At 42.5% G+C, this 16844-nt stretch overlaps 3 protein-coding genes and 1 long non-coding RNA gene across 6 annotated transcripts; 2 read left to right on the top strand and 2 right to left on the bottom strand.

Moving 5' to 3' along the window:
* Positions 1-6831: 6831 nt before the first annotated feature.
* Positions 6832-9962, bottom strand: LOC105198724 (protein crooked neck). The gene is made up of 2 exons (XM_011165554.3): positions 9824-9962; positions 6832-9723 (listed from the first exon to the last, which is right to left on the bottom strand). Exon 2 carries the CDS (start codon positions 9630-9632, stop codon positions 7614-7616), a length of 2019 nt encoding a protein of 672 aa, XP_011163856.1. The 5' UTR covers positions 9633-9723; positions 9824-9962; the 3' UTR covers positions 6832-7613.
* Positions 9963-9973: 11 nt separating this feature from the next.
* LOC105198726 lies at positions 9974-13546 on the top strand. Of its 3 annotated transcripts, XR_005576251.1 has the most exons (10): positions 9974-10183; positions 10771-10953; positions 11023-11395; positions 11492-11674; positions 11738-12024; positions 12107-12231; positions 12305-12442; positions 12526-12673; positions 13002-13194; positions 13278-13546. XR_005576251.1 is itself a non-coding variant. In XM_011165556.3 (9 exons), the coding sequence occupies exons 1-8, from the start codon at positions 10100-10102 to the stop codon at positions 12665-12667; spliced, it is 1515 nt and encodes a 504-aa protein (XP_011163858.2). In that variant the 5' UTR covers positions 9974-10099; the 3' UTR covers positions 12668-12673; positions 13002-13546. The 3 variants fall into 3 exon arrangements, 2 of the variants coding, with proteins under 2 accessions (XP_011163858.2, XP_011163859.2); XM_011165556.3 differs by having other exon boundaries at positions 13002-13546; XM_011165557.3 differs by having other exon boundaries at positions 13032-13546.
* Positions 12720-16706, bottom strand: LOC105198725 (putative inorganic phosphate cotransporter). Its single transcript, XM_011165555.3, has 9 exons — positions 16691-16706; positions 15172-15422; positions 14802-15035; positions 14638-14725; positions 14171-14400; positions 13951-14091; positions 13728-13860; positions 13304-13545; positions 12720-13152 (listed from the first exon to the last, which is right to left on the bottom strand). The coding sequence occupies exons 1-9, from the start codon at positions 16704-16706 to the stop codon at positions 12976-12978; spliced, it is 1512 nt and encodes a 503-aa protein (XP_011163857.1). The 3' UTR covers positions 12720-12975.
* LOC120359471 lies at positions 14329-16011 on the top strand. The gene is made up of 2 exons (XR_005576252.1): positions 14329-14464; positions 14559-16011. It is a non-coding gene; the product is annotated as an uncharacterized LOC120359471 (long non-coding RNA).
* Positions 16707-16844: the final 138 nt, after the last annotated feature.

Consider the following 16844-nt stretch of genomic DNA (forward strand, 5'->3'; position numbering starts at 1 on the left):
AATTTATATGTATTACATAATTTACACGCATATGATTCAAAATAAAATAAAAAATCAAACAATTAGAAGAAACAATGGCAAATGAAAATCGATAGTATGTAAATTAAATCATTAAAATTAATACATATTCTGGTGAACTATTGTACATTTCGGCTCCGCTTTGAGCCATCGTCGGCGTTCCAAATTCAAACTTCGAGCATGAACTTACACTTGTCGACTGAGCGAAAGACTTGAATCGTGTTTCTTATTGTTGTATAACGTTAACTTTTCTGGCTAATTTGCCCGCTGACTCACATTTGCCGTCGTTTTCTACTTATTCGACCTCTTGAATTTCACGAGTTCTTAACTGTTGATTTAAATAAAAATATAATTTAAAGGTAATGAGAACGGGTGAGACTATTAGTGCCTGCGTTACCTAAAGAGTGTTCCTCTGTGATGCTCGCTAAAGATTACGAATTTAAGTGTCCATATATACGGGTTGTGTGGGTTCTCGAACTCGCAACCTGTCATTTATGAGTACGTTGCTCTCCCACACAACGTCCATTGAATACATTTTCCCAAATATTTATTTTTAAAAATTTATTTGTCGCAAAATAAATTTTTAAAAATAAATGTTTGGGAAAATACAGATAAAAATCCTTTAGAAAACAGAAGATACGATAAGAGGCTTAAATGTAAGTTAATACCGCGCGATAATACGGCGACGCGGAGACGCGTACTTATCTTCCTATTATCACCCTTAACGTCTCTAAATAAAAGTGATAGTTCCTTGATGCCGTATATGTCATCTTTAAATAACGCGTTTAGATCGTCTCGGACGCCAAGCGCATAGAATTTAACGGGTCTTCGTAAACTGAGGCACTTAATCCGAGAATCGTAAGCGCACGGCAAACATTTTAGAAATTCAATGGCCATAAAGACGTTACAGTATTTTCGAATTTAATAACACGTATATATATATGATATATCCTATGATGTAACAAGAGATAATATCTTGCGGCGGTCGGGAAAAGAAAACTTGTAAAAATACCGCGTAAGAATTTCTTTCTTCTATTCCTTCTCGAAAAAGTTTTGAATACCGGAGATGATACCTCTGCAAGGTGCAACCCCATGCTCGAAGTGCCCGTAAAACACCGAGAGGACGAGACACGCGGCGGACGCGTTCTGACGTAATGTAGTGTGGGAGCGTCGTTAAGGGTCAACGTCCTTCTTCCCGACGATCATTGTTCCCCGACAACCCCGTCCGGATGGGGGCACAATCGCCCCCTCGAAAGTCAACTGATCTCCGCGTGGAGGAATCTTAATAAGGGCCGTCTGCCGTGCGATCTAAATCAGGGTAATAGAAAAAGGAAGAAGAAAGGACGTGTTAAGTAGAAATAAACGAAGGACAAGAATTAAAATGAAAAGGAAAGGCTCTTTGTTGTTCTCACAATGGTAAGGGAAGGCAACTAATGATAGCACGAACGTTGTTGCCGTGTAATAATTATGAACAATTGCTCCTGAACTTTCAGTGATCTTGGACTTGTCCTACAACGAGAAATATTAAATTGGCCAGTGATAGACTATGTCAGGGTTAAAGTTACGACTTGGTTTATAAGAGGTTGATTAAAGAGCTAAGAAACTAAAAAGTTTTAAAGAATTAAAAAGTTTCGAAACGCAGGTTGCTGGGCAGGAACGAATGTTCAATTAGAAAAAAGAAAAGAGCAAGGGTCAATAATAATCATTCTAAAGACGTATTAAACTGCGGTCTTTCAAATGTCTAGGGTGTGATACCCTGAAAAAAAGTATATACCCAGCGTCGCGCGAGAGATCTGAGAATTTCGTCGAACCCCATTCCACGCGCCAAGGATCGAAGACGGACTGAGTTCTCTCGGGTGATACCGTTAAACTGACTTCCGTCTGCCCACCTACCTACCTACCTACCTACTTTCGTCCTCGTATATCGTTGAGAAGAAAGAGAAAGAGAGACGAGCGAGAGAAGCGAGATGCAGAGAATAACTCCGGGTATTCGAAAAACGAGGAAGAGAACGAAGAACGGCCGAGGAAGATGCGTTTTTACCCGAAAATGAACGGATAGGGTGCCGCGCTTTCGAGATAATAAAGCATCAGCTTCATCATTGAAGTATCTTTTCTTATCTGAATCTCGAATTACTCAAGAGTTCATTAATTTCTCTCGATGAAACGATCTTGAATCGCAATATAAAAGAAATGACGAGTTTTATTTAATAAGTACTCGTAAAACAAACACGTTTCGCTCTTTCATTGTAAATCATTTTCAATGTAGCTAGATGTAGAGACATGAGAGGTTAGAGACCCGCAAAGTTAGAACGAATTCAGCTGGGGCTATAGCAGCGTTCCGCTAATTGTAGAGGAACAATATCAATTTGGGGGATTTAATCTTCTCGTTTGTATTCTTCGAGTTTCAACCGGTACGAAGAGGGAGAGGAAAGAGGGAAGAGGAGAAAGAGAGAGAGAGAGGAAGGGAGAGAGATCGCGAGAGTCGGACATGTGGAACGGGTCACACCCTCCGGGTCGCATTATTGCCGAGCTCTGTATGTACACGTACGCACGTGACTCGCGTCCAGGGTCGGCACAAGTGGGTTGCGCTCGCTCGCTCGCTCGTTATATACTGTCGTCCTCGTCGTGAGTACCCCCTGGCTCGTTCAACGACCCCGACGACGCACGGAGGCAATGTATGTACGCAACTCTCGGCTCGTCTCTTGGCATAGCATGGCACGGTATGGTATGGTATGGCATGGCCACGGCACGTGACGTGCCCAGGATTGGGCCCTACCGACAACGGTAAATAAGGGGCACAGGACCTCCCGGTCCTTTCGCCCGTGCCTTTCTCCGGCGAACCCGCGCGTGACGCGCGATCCGTAGGAATCAATCATCCATTGTCGACGCCTCTGAAATCGGAGCAGCGCGGCGCGTGTGGAAAGTCTTCCTAGCCTCGGGCGTGAAAAGCCTCGAGACTTTCGAGATCAATGAGGATAAATCCCCCCCCCTCCCTCCCTTACTCCTGATCGTTTCCTATGTACCGTTGTTTATCGGCTTTATTCGAGTAAATACCGTTATTCGAGCGGAACGACAATCGTTAAAAAATAAAAAGTGCCATAAAAAGCGTCGTTCCGTTGTTTTCTGTTCTCTCTATTTAGATGTACCTACAATGTCTCGCTCGTAGCTGCTTTTGAATTTTCAAGCCTCGGGTAAGTCACGTATATACGCGTCCCTCTCTCTTTCTCTCTCTCTCTCTCGTCCGATTATCGCGACTCTTTTTTTACCTTCTTCCACGCATCGATCGCCATGGGATTCGCCGGGAGGCGCCTCGTCGTACATAGCTATTGTATATGTGAACGAGGTGGCGTCACACGTGGGACAAACGGAGATCAAAGGTCGCGAGTGACAGGAAGCGGTATTGTGCGCCGGATGTCGTAACTTCCGAATCCTTTGGCCCCGGACATTTCGCTCCCCCCTTCTCCCCCCCGCCGCTTGTGCACATACGTGCGTGCACACTCTCGTCTGTCGACCTGAATCTCGGCAATTTACACACTTTCGATTATGAATTTGAATCGAGTGACCGATAAACCGCGCCGTGCGCAGACAAAACGCGACACGGTGATTCTCCGGCGTTAGAAGGAGTAAATTTAATTTCCTCAGCCCCTTGACAGCGACTCGCTTGACCTTAATTTCAAGGTATATGCGGGATGCTCTGAAAAGCGTATCGGTCGATCCCGTTCCTCGACTTTAAAATCGCGGCTAAAGAAATCGACTTAAAAAGAAGAAGAGGAAAAAAAAAGAAAAAGAGCTGGATCACCCGAGCGAGAGAAATCCCTCGAGTCGAAGATCGGGCTCGAGTCGGGACGGTTGTTCACGAGTGATGCACAAGTAGCGAGCGCGCCCCAACGCGCGCCCTCCTCGAGCGAGAGGGCGGCGGAGAAAGGAAGAGGCGGGAGGGGCAGAATGGCCAAAGGATAGACAGATAGGCGCGGAAAGAGGAGAGAGAGATAGAGAGAGAGAGAGAGAGAGAGAGGAGGCAATGATAAAACGAGAGGGACCGGCAAGAAATCATGAGGAATGAGGAAGAGAAGGACAGCGTGATGGGGAGAGGGGAGGAAAGAGGGCACCGAGAGAGAAAGAGAAAGGAGGGAAGAGGCGCGACGAGAACGAGATGAAGAGACGAAGAGTCAAAGAGCGGGACAGAGAGAGAGTCGCGCGACGAGAGAAGAGAGAGAAAGAGAGAGAGAAAGAGAGAGAGAGGGAGCGCGCGAGCGAGAAGTCAGAAAGAGGGAAGAGAGGGGGAGGCAAGAAGGAGAGAAAGGGAGGGTACGGTCGTTGTGAGCTCCTTACAGTGCATTGCCTTTACAAACCCCCCGAGTCCCGTCACACCCCGTGCCCTCCCCCCCTCTTTCACTACCCTTCCTCCTATCTCTCTCTCCCTCGACAAATCGCGCACGACGTGCCTCTCATGAAGAGATCCACGAAACCAGCTTCGCCGCCGAGCGATTCGGGTCGTCGTCGAGGCTCGACGAGGGGACGGGAGGGGGGGAGGGAGGGCGAGGGGGAGGATTCAGGGAAGTCGCACGCACACACGTTTTCGCGTGTCGCCCCGACGGGGTGCCCCGGCTCGGCGTACCCCGTTCTTCGTTCTCGTCTGCCGAAACTTCGTGTGGCGAAAATCGTCTCTCTTCTGCCCTCGAGAGAAGGCATCGGAGAACGATTCGACGGACGACTCGTTCCTCCCGTTGGCGAGGCTCCTCTCACCGCTGCCTGTCGCATTTCGAGGGTTACGGGGTTATCGGTCCGGTCGAGCGAAGATATTGGAGAGGAAAGTTGCGAGAGTAGGAAAGAGAGAGGGAAAGGGAGATCGCCATTCGGTCTCGTAATCTCGAGCATAAAGCCCGCTAGACGTTTTTACGCGACAAAGTGAGAATGATTCGCCTTCGTTTCTCGATTTGCGAGAGAGATTCGATCTTCGACGTCCTCCGACTCTCTCTAATTCGATGAAGGAGTTCCCCGTACCGCGCTGGAATATCCTCCAGCTGGAGAACGCGTCTCGTTGGTACCGGGAATCCTCTCGTTTTCGAGATTCGTGCGATTGATACCCCGCGTCCTTCCCCCGAGTAGAGCGAGTACAGAAACCTGGACTCGATCTCTCGCGACGACGCGCCGCGTCGTCTCTCGACAAAGCGCCCCGCGCGCGTCTAAAATAGGCGCGCTACGCGCACAGGGACTTTCGAAACGGCCACGTTTCACATGCCGCGCGTCGTCGTCGTCGTCGTCGTCGTCGTCGTCGTCGTCCGCCCGCTCGCCTCCGCGCCAGGAGGGAGCCTCGGATGTGTGGCCTCGCTCTCTGCGCACCCTCCCACCATGTCCGCCCCATGTCCCTTCCCCCGCTCCCCCCCTCCCCCTTAACCCTTGCGTCCCGCGCGCGCGAACCATGTCGCGTCGACAAATACGTCGCTTCCTCGTCGCGTCGACGAGGCTTGATAACGCCGCGGGTTGGCGTGTATTTACCTGTTCTGTTTTCTAGGCTCGTCGGGTACGAGCAACCGCGCGATGGAAGTTGTTTGGAAACGAGGGATCGTCGGCGACGACGACGCGGCAGGCGGCGGGAGAGGATAAGGGAGAGGGCAGACGCGCGGGGAAGTCTTGTAATAGAAACTCGAGAGTCATTCGTGCTATTTATAGGCCTTTTCGAGGTCTCTTCGATAAGGGAAGATCCTCTAGGCGCGCGCGAGCGCGCGCGCTCATATAATGAATGGCGCGGTGGCGAGGACGGGATATCGGCGGTGGTGTCTCGCTATTGCGCAGGTGTGAACGACCTGATCTAACTAGGAGCGGAGCTCCTTCGCCACTTCGCTTTTCGCACAGTGGCCGCCTACTTTCGAGCTCCTCATCGTTGGGGGCAACCACCTTGTTCCTGCCGCCACGCTCCCTCTCCCTTCCCGCCCCGGCGTCCTAAATTCCGCGTATTGTGGGATCAACGAGGGGAATCTCGAATCACCGCGAGTCTACAAATCCGCGATGCTGCATCCGATCTGTTGAGAGCTACCGGGGATATACTTCGCCCGAGTGGTCCAAGTATATATGAAGTACAGCGGAGCGGACGAGCTCCGATCGCCCTCGCTGTTGCGCTGTCGCACCCGGCGCCTCCGTCGCGACGCGCGATAGGACGAGTTCCGCGCGCGGCGCGAATCGAAAAGGATAAAAACAAAAACGACGCGGATAGCACGGGTAGTACCGTAACTCATGGATTCGCTCGCTCGTTCCTCTACCTGCATGCTCTCGCGATTCACGCCCTTCTCTTCCTGTCTGCCTACCGTAGTTGTCCTTCCCTGTCGCTCCTTGGCAATCCTCTCGCTTGTTCGCTAACGGTGAATCCGCAACGCAGCATCGTCGAGACATCACGGGCTGTGCGACGCGGCGACGGTAGCAGCAGCGTCATCTATGAGCGGTAACCAGCTTCATTCGCGCCGCCGATGCGCGACTAGGGACAGCATGCGTCATCTAGCGGCGCATAGTGAAATTAGTTGTTCGCGCGAGTCTCGTTCAATTTGAATTTTTTCCAAGGTTCTGTAACAAATGTTACGTCTATATTATTTACGTGAATCTTTTTTATGTAAACAAAATCGGCAATGTCAATGATATATAAATCGTACATACGTAACACAGAGAAAAAGCAAAGATTGTTAATTCATCTGACTTCAGTACTGATAAAACAAAGATAATATTAAAAATAAAAAACCAGAATATATAATTTTTTACATTTCTAATAAAATCTGACTCTTCTGATCCATAAATCATTGTTCACATAGATGACACGTAAAGTATAATTTATATAGTATATGTGTAATATAGATTTATATTTTACGTCTACATACACTGAATTTTTTGTTATCTGTTAATTATTATTGTATTAAGACTGGTCTCATCGACTACAAGTAACTTGATTAAATTTATAAACTGCACCTGCAAAACTTAATTGATTATATATATTCCTAACTTAATTACTAATTTAAAGTATTCTATTTTATATCAATTTATTTGCAAAAAGACAAAATATTAAATATAACATTAGTTTAAAAATTTTTCTAGTTAGCAATTCGTAAATTTAATCAATTGATAATTAATAATAGAAATTAGTGAGACATCTTATTGTTATTTTACCTTTGTAGCAAAAATTTCCCATAATATATCTCTAAATTAAGCCCATCAAAATCAAACAAAATCGTGTGATATTTCACTTAGTAATTCAACAAAATTCTGATCGAACTTAACACAAAGATTAGTCTCTAAATGACGTACTTATTTTGTGTATTTATATATATTAAAAATGAATTTTATTTATATACAAACTATTTACATATGTGAAGTTTGAGACACAAATATTTCTTGTGTGTCTCAAACAAATATATGATAATGAAATATCACAGTTTATATATACATAAATAAACAATTCATTCGTCACATGCTCTCATCAGCATATATACGGTAATATAAAACATGCACGTCTTTTACAATTACAAAGCTTTAGAGAATTTTGTTAATCTCAAGTCTTCTTAGTTAATTACACGTTGTGCTCCGTTCTTTTATAATAAAATTTAACTGTCTCAGGACTGAGTCTGCTCAGCCTGTTTTTTCCACGCCTTCGCGGAAGCTAAGAACTTGAGATTTGGCCTCTGCGACTCATCCTCTGGAAACATGAAGTCAAAGACTTCCTCCCAACCGTCGTCGCTGCCGTCTTCGCCCACTATGCGCCTCTTCTTCTTCACCCTACGCGGCATCTTTTCTACGATCTTCGCGAGAGTCTCCGGAGTGCCTTTCTCGCTTTCGAAATCTTTCCAGGCTTCCAGCAGTAACACTCGGCTCTCGGTGTCGCCGTTGGATCTCAGAGAGTCGTTTCCACGCTCGAAAATTCGTCTCGCCAAGATGACGTTATCGGGACTGTCCTCCAGCTGCGGATTTAACAGCTCGAACTTTGCGTACGCTATCCAGACCTTGACGTGCAATGTACGCTCCAACAGTCGCTCGAACAGCTGCCGAGCGTTCTCCGTCTCGCCCTGAGCGATCTCAAAGTCAATGTACGATTTCCACAGCAGCTCCGGCATGTCCAACCTTGGCCGTGCGATTGCGAACTCGTATATCGATCGGGCGCGATCAATCTCGCCCAGTCGCGTCTCCAACTCGGCAAATCGCATCCACGTGGTGCAATTCTCCGGTCCAAACTCGAGGAACTTTTCGTACAGTTTACGGCATCGATCAAACTCTACCAGCTGTATCTCGAGGTCGATGTAGCCGCGATAAAGTTTGTCCGTCGGGCATATTCCCAATGCTAGACCCAGCGTCTTTCTCGCCTTCATCAGATCCTTCTGTCGTATTTCGAAGTACGCGTAAAGCAGCCAGATCTTCGAGAAGGTGAAGCGCTTGTGCGGGATTAGTTCCAGGCACACCTTGTACACTTGCCGGCACCGTTCGATGTCCTTGGCCTCCAGTTCCTCGAAGAGAGCGTACTTGATCCACAAATAGATGTACCTTCGCCAGAACTGCTTCTCCTTGGTGGGCGGCACATTGGCGATCGCTCGCTCGTACGTCTCGCGAATCACATCGACGTTACTCTCCGACTCCACCAATCTCAGATAATCGAACCATGCGTCGTAATTCGAGGGATTGTCCTTGATCTCCTGCTCGTACTGATGCTTCCGCTTGCTGACTATTACGTCCTCGATACCCGAGCGATCGCCGTACTTCTTCTCGTGGATCGTGTACGCCTTATAGATCTCCTGGGTGTTGCTCTTCGGGATGTGCTCCAGCGCGTACTTGTAGATGATGCGGGCCCGGTCGTGCTCCCGCTGACCCTCCTCGAATCTCGCGAACGCCAGGAACAGTTTCTCGTCCAAACCCTCGTCCCCGTAAAAGTTCACCGCCCGCTCGTAGACTGCGCGCGCGCCCCTGATGAAACCGTACGACTCCTCGAAGCGGGCGTACTTTATCCAATGTTTCACGTCAGGATGAACCATGACGAAACGCTCGTAGATCTGTCGCGCCCTATCGATCTCCTTGTAACGCAGCTCGAACTTGATGTACGTCTGCCAGGCCTGCTCGTCTGGCTCCCACTCCATCCACCGCTCGAACACTTGACGCGCCCCGGCGATGTTCTCCAACGTCTCCTCCATGTAGGTGTACTTGTACCAGAACTGATTGGCGCGCGGCAGCAGGGTGACCGCCCGGTCCCAGAGATTCCTGGCGTGGTTCACCTGCCGATTGCGCATCTCCATCTCGGTGTACTTGAGCCATAGCGCGATGTTCCGATGATCCACCTCGAGTGCCCGCTCGTAAATCGATCTCGCCCGCTGTATCTGCTTCTGGCTTTCCTCCCATTGCGCGTACTTCATCCAGTTCGTGATGATCATACGGTTCTTGCGAATGATGTCCTCGAACGCCTTGCGCTTGCGGTGCTGGTAGTCCGCGAGCTCGTGCGGATCCGAGATTTTCTGCTTCGGCGGCGGCGGCAGGATCTCCAGGTCGCGCTCCTTCGCCTCGCGCAGCAGCTGCTCCGCGGTGATCTGTATCTCCGCGGGCGCTTTGTTCTTCACTTTGGCTACCTTCGGCATCTTTTGCGACTTCTCCATGATGCCGCGGGAGGTTAGGAAAGAACTTTGCTCGGTATTACGGATTTTCTCGGCCTCCTCTCGGCTGTGCTGCTGTATATGATACACTGCGCTGTAACAGGGAGTACGCAATTTCAACACTGGCATGCAAATTACTTGGAACTGCGTAAAATTGCAAATGATAAACGCGAAAGATACTCAACAACGCTTACCTTCTTGTCGGGCCTTGTAGGCTAGGATTAAAAACGTTTTAGTTCGTTTGTCGCTTTCGTATCTAAGGTATAATCCGATTGGCTGCTGCAGGGCCAAGCGAGTTTGCGATTGGCTGTTACGTTACACTGTCTACTTTCCCTCTCTGTCGGTATTCTCCTCTGTCTCCTGAAATCGTAGTTAGGTTATGAGAGGTTAGGATACGACTTCATGGCGAGAAGTTGCGAAAAGCCGCTGATTTAAATGGAATTACAGGACACGAGTTTACTACCAAAAAAATGGCACGTTTGTTTAATAAACTCGCGACCAGAGAATTAGCTAGGTTGCAGGTTGCTAGATATACTAATAAAGCAGATCACTGGGTAAGTTTCTTGCATTATGCTGCGTGGTCTTTATGTATAATTTTGCATAGTTGCATCTTTCATGAATAAGCTTATTATAATATATAGATTCTTATAATTTTATTTTATTATTATTATTTTTTTTTATTTGTCTATATAAGGTGTTTTTACCGTGCAGGCATAACTTCGAAAATAAATTTGGGATATAAAAACTTTTATATACTGTAGGTCAATTAGTTATTGAGATATAAATAATTTTATTAATGCTGACAGGCAAAAAAATGATATTTATAATTTTTATAATTTTATTAGTTAAATATTATCTTTTTAATTATATTATTATATTATTTTTTTTTAATTATCTATTTTCTGCTTGTAAATATTACGCTTTGTATTATAAAATGTTAATTAATTTGTCCAAATCTAATAAAACTTTGAACAAGATATAATTAGGAAAATAATGTTCATGTAAAATTATGAAATGTAATAAATATATTAGAAAACATACTGTATATATTTTTATATTTGTAAATGATTGATTGTAGAACAAACATTTGTAAAATTTTAAATGTGATATTTATTTAATTCTTTTTTCTTTCTTCATCTAGTCCGTGATTAGAAAGAAAAAGACTCACATGGACAAGGCGTTGAAGCATTTTGACGAGTTCTATGGTAATGTCTATGGAAAATCATGGGAAAATATAAGAACTGCTTTACTGATGGAAGAACACAAATACATGGCTGTTGTGAACAACTTCAGCGATATAGACAGAATAAAGTCAGAGTTAGAGGTATGTTTGTATGCTGAAGAATTACTGAAAATATTGTAATTTTGACTAACATTTCAATTTTCCCATTAGTCTCAAGGTGCCATGAATCTAAGAGCAATTTATAAAACCTACAAGGAACATATTGATGCAAATTATCGCAAATCTAATAGAAAAAAAAGAAAGGAAAACGAAGCAGGAGGTCGAATGAAATCTGTGATTGCTAACGCTGAGACGTCAGCGATACAGTCCCATTATCCCGCGGATTATGCGTCACCACCTACATCTCTAAGTACAAAAGATAATGAGGAAGATATAGCGCCAGAGAATCAAGGGTTACAGCCTGTAGAAATGAAATCTATCGAGTCGAATTTGAATGAAATTTCTTTAGATGAAAATCGAATTGTGCATCCCAGTGCCACCTTGAGCGGGCTGTACGAGTTTGTACCAGCTACGAAAATCAAAGGTAAAGTAATTGACACTATAGAAAGCTGGAAATATGTAGTATTGGAATAGAAGCGTCATTGTAATTTAATAATACGTTTATATAATTTTTTTTTAGGCTTGGAAGACTGGGTTTTGGAGTCACAACATTATGGCTATTACAAAGAGGGCTTGGATTTTACGGTGAAGGTCGAGAAAGAAGTGTTATTGACGTTTCCGCAATATTTCAACGTTTATACGTTTGAAGAAAACAATGACAGCAAATTCCCATCTCCTAAGAAAGGATCGACTGGTGTCTTAGGTTGGTTAGTTTTAACTAGGATCTCATTTCGTTGTCGATACGAAATACGATTGTCTTGCACAGATTACTATCTTCTGGATGGTGCCTCGGTGTTGCCGGTGTTGGCCTTAGACTTACAACCTGGAGATGCCGTGCTAGATATGTGCGCGGCACCAGGAGGAAAAACTCTGAGCATTCTTCAGACGCTCACGCCGCACGTAATGGTCGCTAATGATATCCAAGCGTCCCGAGTGCAGAGGATCCACAAAGTCATTGATGAATACATAGCCGGCATCGGCCAGTGGAACGAAAGACTGTTCGTGACGGAGCGAGATGCGAGATTTATCGATGACAAGGACATGTATAACAAGGTAGTAGACAGAAAAGTTATGCGTGATGCTTTTATGTTATGATTATAAAATTCTTATAATATATAATTACTTTTTTATGTAGATCTTGGTGGATGTTCCATGTACTACAGATAGACATGTTTTGCATTCGGAAGACAACAATATCTTCAAACCGCAGAGAATACGAGAGAGATTAAAGATGCCGGAATTGCAAGCGGATATTTTAACGTGCGTATAAAATTCGATATTCTGTCATAAATGTGTCTTGTTTTATGCTCTATTAAATAATTGTCTATTACAGTAATGCCTTGAAGATAATATCAGTTGGCGGAACAGTCGTATATTCTACTTGTAGCCTCAGTCCTGTTCAAAACGACGGCGTCGTCGGTATGGCGTTGAAGAAGGTCTGGGAAGAAACAAATTCCATTATGGTTGTGAAGTAAGCGTACTTTTCGTATATGCGACAATAAATTATTATTTAACGTCATTTTATATTAATGACCGTTGTTTCTTTTAAAACAGGGATATGAGGAAATCACTGGCTCCATTGAGATGCCTTTATGAATTCGGAAAGTTTGGATTAAAATACGGCCACATCGCCATTCCTACGCTCGATAATAATTGGGGGCCTATGTACTTTTGTAAAATAGTACGAACACGATAATAATAGGTGAGTTTGTGTATAAATAATTTCAGAATGTTGCAAACTTCATTAATTGTTATATAATAAATAAATATATTTATCAATTAATTATTATATAATAAATAATATATATTTTATACATAACAAAATAAACCTATTAAACATCTTGATAAACTTCTTTTTATAATCTTATGAAATTGTAAAACTGTAAAATATTAATAAAATTATTCTACCGCGACAAGGATGCACAGAATATAAAATACATACAAAACTGTTTATGATGAATAATTAATCATAGTATAGTCAATAATTAAGTCATGATATATTTTCTATTTTGTATTGTTCCTCCTTAAAGGTAGTGACGGATCGTTTGCTTCCTCATCAGGTACTTCAATCTGGTTCCATGGTTGTTCGTTGCCGCTCCCAAAGATAGTGTAAACCAATATCTCGATTACATATAGAATGATTGTTACGAGGAAGATGATCCTCCACGCCTCTATGGTTTGCTGTAAATAATAAAATACGTCGATCTAATTGGCGTAATCAAAGTAACAAACTGTTAGAATCAAAGACTATTTATTTGGAAGTAATTAGGTTCTCTAACTATCCTCTTTTCACTCTATGACTTTAGAAATCCTTTTGTCTTATCACACATACGTTTCCGTGAGTCAATTGTCCTACGAATACCGGCACGACAAAACCGGGTATGGTGGCGAAGAAATTCGTTACTGCCATCAGGCTACCGGCAAAGTTCGGTGCGATGTCTATGTGATTTGCCAGAAAACCAGAATACATTCCGCCAATGCAAGTTACCGCGATTGTCATCAGCACGACTGTTTTCGTACGATCGCACCCGACATATGATACTTGTATTAAACACAACATGGGTACGAGCGATGCTGCAACAATTTTAAAATTACATTTGATTAAAAGGTACATTTGAAAACAATAAAAATAGCTCTGTAAGATGTTTAAAAATTTGCCTTTGCCATGTTATCTGTAACATAATGCGAGTGTAAATAATTTTGGCTAATTCAAAGTCGATCTCTTTTGAAAATTTGATTTTCAATATCAAGCGTACCAAAAAGAGTGCCGATTTTTCTAGATACAGTCACTGTGATGAGACTTCTCTTTTGCAGAATAGTTAGCACATTACTGAGAATCATGGTGAAGAGCCACATGCACAAAAATGGAATGGACGATAAACCTGCGTTCTGAAAAAGATACACGAACGAATTAAGTCATAACTAATATATATAATGTAATATAAGTCGTGTGTATTGTATACGAATCTTAGAGCTCACCGAGCTCATGTCAAACTTCAAAATCTGATTCATAAAGGTGGGCAGTTCGGTGAGCAGCATGTACCAGCCGAAGTTGCTACAGAAATGAGCGATCAGAATCGCCATGAATGGTTTGGAACGGAATACTTGTAACCATGGTACCTGTAATGTGAAAGTTACAGATGAATGAACAAAATGTATGAAGAATTTTTTAATATAACATGTTTAATTCTCAATGCACCGCTTTAGGAATATTTTTCTTGTGTCCTCCCAAAGACGTGAAGATATAATTCTTCTCCTCTTTGGTGATGAATCTCGTTTGTTCTTCCGGAGAATCCGCTACCATCAGCCACCAAACGGTGCACCAGATTAGACAAAGTACGCCTTCAATGTAGAAGATGGACTCCCAACCGAAGTTCGCGGCCAGCAAGCCAGTTAGCAAGATAGAAATCACGGTGCCAAGTGCCGTCCCTAAAAATTCTTTAACTTAACATCCGACAGTAAAATTTACTTTCGATATATTCAAAAGTTCCAGGTATCAAATATAAATATATACTTTGTGAATTTTATTAAAACTTCATTGAGAAAAAAGAAGTTCAACCATTGCAATTTTCATCTTGTAATTACAGACTTCGGAAGAATCATGATGCGAGATTCTGGAATATGTTACTGGAACTTTGCAAATTCGTGGCATTTTCTGTAATCTACCTGCATACACGATCGAGGCGATGATGCTTCTTTCATTCGGCGGCGCCCACTTGGCAACCATCACGTGCATAGCGGGAAACGATACACCCTGTAATTTAAGCGCTCGAAGTTAAGAATTGCGTCGAAATCATGTCTATTGATATAACAAGTATCAATTTACTAACACCGCCGAATCCCTGAAGAAATCTCATAGCTATGAAAAGCCAGTAGTGAATACGCGCAGCGATCGGCGTCAGGATGCACGCAATTAGATTCAGTAGAACCGATCCGTTCATCAACCACTTGGCCGACCAGAGTTCTGCCAATCTTCCACCCGGCAACATGGACACCGTATAGCCCCAAAAATAGGAAGATAGAATGAGACCCTGGATAAGTTCATTCCACACGAATGGACCGTCCTGAAAAAATATTGATAGTTGACTAAATTTTTTCTTTCCTCTTTTTTTTATTGAAACGCAAAGATTTTTCAGCTGGAACTACGATGTGAGAATTACATGTGCATGAATCTTTTTTGCAAGTAAAATATCATCGCACCTCGCTTTCAATCATGACGTTTGAGGTATCGTCAAACTGGCAAATATTCGTGCTCGTTAGCGTGGTATTGTCAGTTTTGGAGTCATTCAACGTGGATAATTTGATGTGCGATTTAAGAGCTGTATGATTCACCATAGCGACGATAGCCACGCTGGCATTGACTTTAAAGCCATAAAGAATGGCGAATCCGATCGATCCCATTACGGCCATCAAGTACCGAAACGGAAGGATTGTTTTCTTTCCTCCTGTGGCTAGAAATAGTTAATATTATAATCAATTGATGTTTTTGTTGTATATTATTGACAGAGAGAAGGCAATTATCTTTACTGTAATTTTTTAGTTTTATTTTGGATATTATAATTAGATATTTGCTAAAATGTTTAAATGCTAAATGCTAAATTTTAAATTTTTTAAATTTCTATTTTATTATGATCTTTTTGCATTGAAAATTAAGTTAAATTAAAATTTAATTTTGTAATTTAATTAATTTTGCGCAAGAATTTTGAAAACAAGTCTTAATTTAATAAATTTTTTAAATATTTGCAGACGGAATGTCCTTTGATTTTACGGAATATATTTCTCGTCTTTCATTTAACGCGAAATCGATTTCGTACGTCTGAAGGCACATCCAGAGGATTATTTTAAGAACGAGAATTTGCCACGCGCTGACATGGGATTATGGCTGCGAATCACAATGTCATCCTGACGCAACTCTGAATTTCGATGACAATTGCAACATTCTATCTTCGTGCAATTAAACTTATTTTTGTCTTATTATTTTTATTTATATTTAAATTATATATTAAATTATATATTATTTATTTTTATTTAAATTTACATTTACTTTATTTGCAGAATTTAATCATATCTCGTACATGTTTGCGTTTCCGAGAATGTATTATAATTATGACAATTCATATATGTTGTGTGATAAACACCTGTAGGCACTTGCACAGCGTTGCATCATCATAGAACGGTATACACATGTCGCGGATTGAAAATAAACTTCCAAATGAGAGTAAATTAACTAAAACTCCAGATATTTCCTGAAAATGATCGACTTGGAGTAGAGGACGCGCCAAGGTCAAACGGAAGATATCTTTGAAGCCAGAATTGTCTTATAAATATTTTAAAAATATTTAATAGTGCACACAAAGTATATAAATGATATAATTAATTTAAGACACATAATTTAGGAAATATACGATTAAAAGTTTTTTTTTAATAAAGAATATTATACACTGAAAAAAGTTTCTTCAAATCATTTCCTCGATTTAAATAAGTATTAATATAAAATAATTTATTTTTAAACTTAGGAAAATTCTTTTTTAATCAAGGAAATGATGTTAAAATAAATATATTTACCTGAACATGAAAATTTTTTTTTTTTTTAGTGTAGTAATATATTTGTATCTTTATTATTTCTTCATTACTTCATTTCTTCTTTTAACATTTCCTAATTCTAAGTTACATTTGTAGGACATAAAAATCCTGAATCAACAAAAGAATCGTCGCTTACCATTCTCCATGGCCATCGTGCCGATGAGTACGTGTCTTCGATGGTGCTTTTCAATACCCAGAGGATCCTGACGATAATATTGTTTCGCACAAAAATAACTTGTCACGCTTTCTCCAATATTCCTCGTGTCTCCTGTTCGGTTTTATACCGTTGT

Source organism: Solenopsis invicta, chromosome 14 (assembly GCF_016802725.1).
Source record: "Solenopsis invicta isolate M01_SB chromosome 14, UNIL_Sinv_3.0, whole genome shotgun sequence".
Taxonomy (NCBI): Eukaryota; Metazoa; Arthropoda; class Insecta; order Hymenoptera; family Formicidae; genus Solenopsis; species Solenopsis invicta.

What these genes read in the sequence shown, in the direction of transcription:
- LOC105198724 (XM_011165554.3), bottom strand. Translation starts at nt 9,632, where the DNA reads ATGGAGAAGTCGCAAAAGATGCCGAAGGTAGCCAAAGTGAAGAACAAA.
- LOC105198725 (XM_011165555.3), bottom strand. An exon ending in CGCCTCGATCGTGTATGCAG is followed by an intron (nt 14,401 to 14,637) that starts GTAGATTACAGA and finishes AAGAATTTTTAG; the next exon opens with GGACGGCACTTGGCACCGTG. An exon ending in TGAAGTTTGACATGAGCTCG is followed by an intron (nt 13,861 to 13,950) that starts GTGAGCTCTAAG and finishes TATCTTTTTCAG; the next exon opens with AACGCAGGTTTATCGTCCAT.
- LOC105198726 (XM_011165556.3), top strand. Translation starts at nt 10,100, where the DNA reads ATGGCACGTTTGTTTAATAAACTCGCGACCAGAGAATTAGCTAGGTTG. An exon ending in ACCAGCTACGAAAATCAAAG is followed by an intron (nt 11,396 to 11,491) that starts GTAAAGTAATTG and finishes ATTTTTTTTTAG; the next exon opens with GCTTGGAAGACTGGGTTTTG. An exon ending in ACAAGGACATGTATAACAAG is followed by an intron (nt 12,025 to 12,106) that starts GTAGTAGACAGA and finishes TTTTTTATGTAG; the next exon opens with ATCTTGGTGGATGTTCCATG.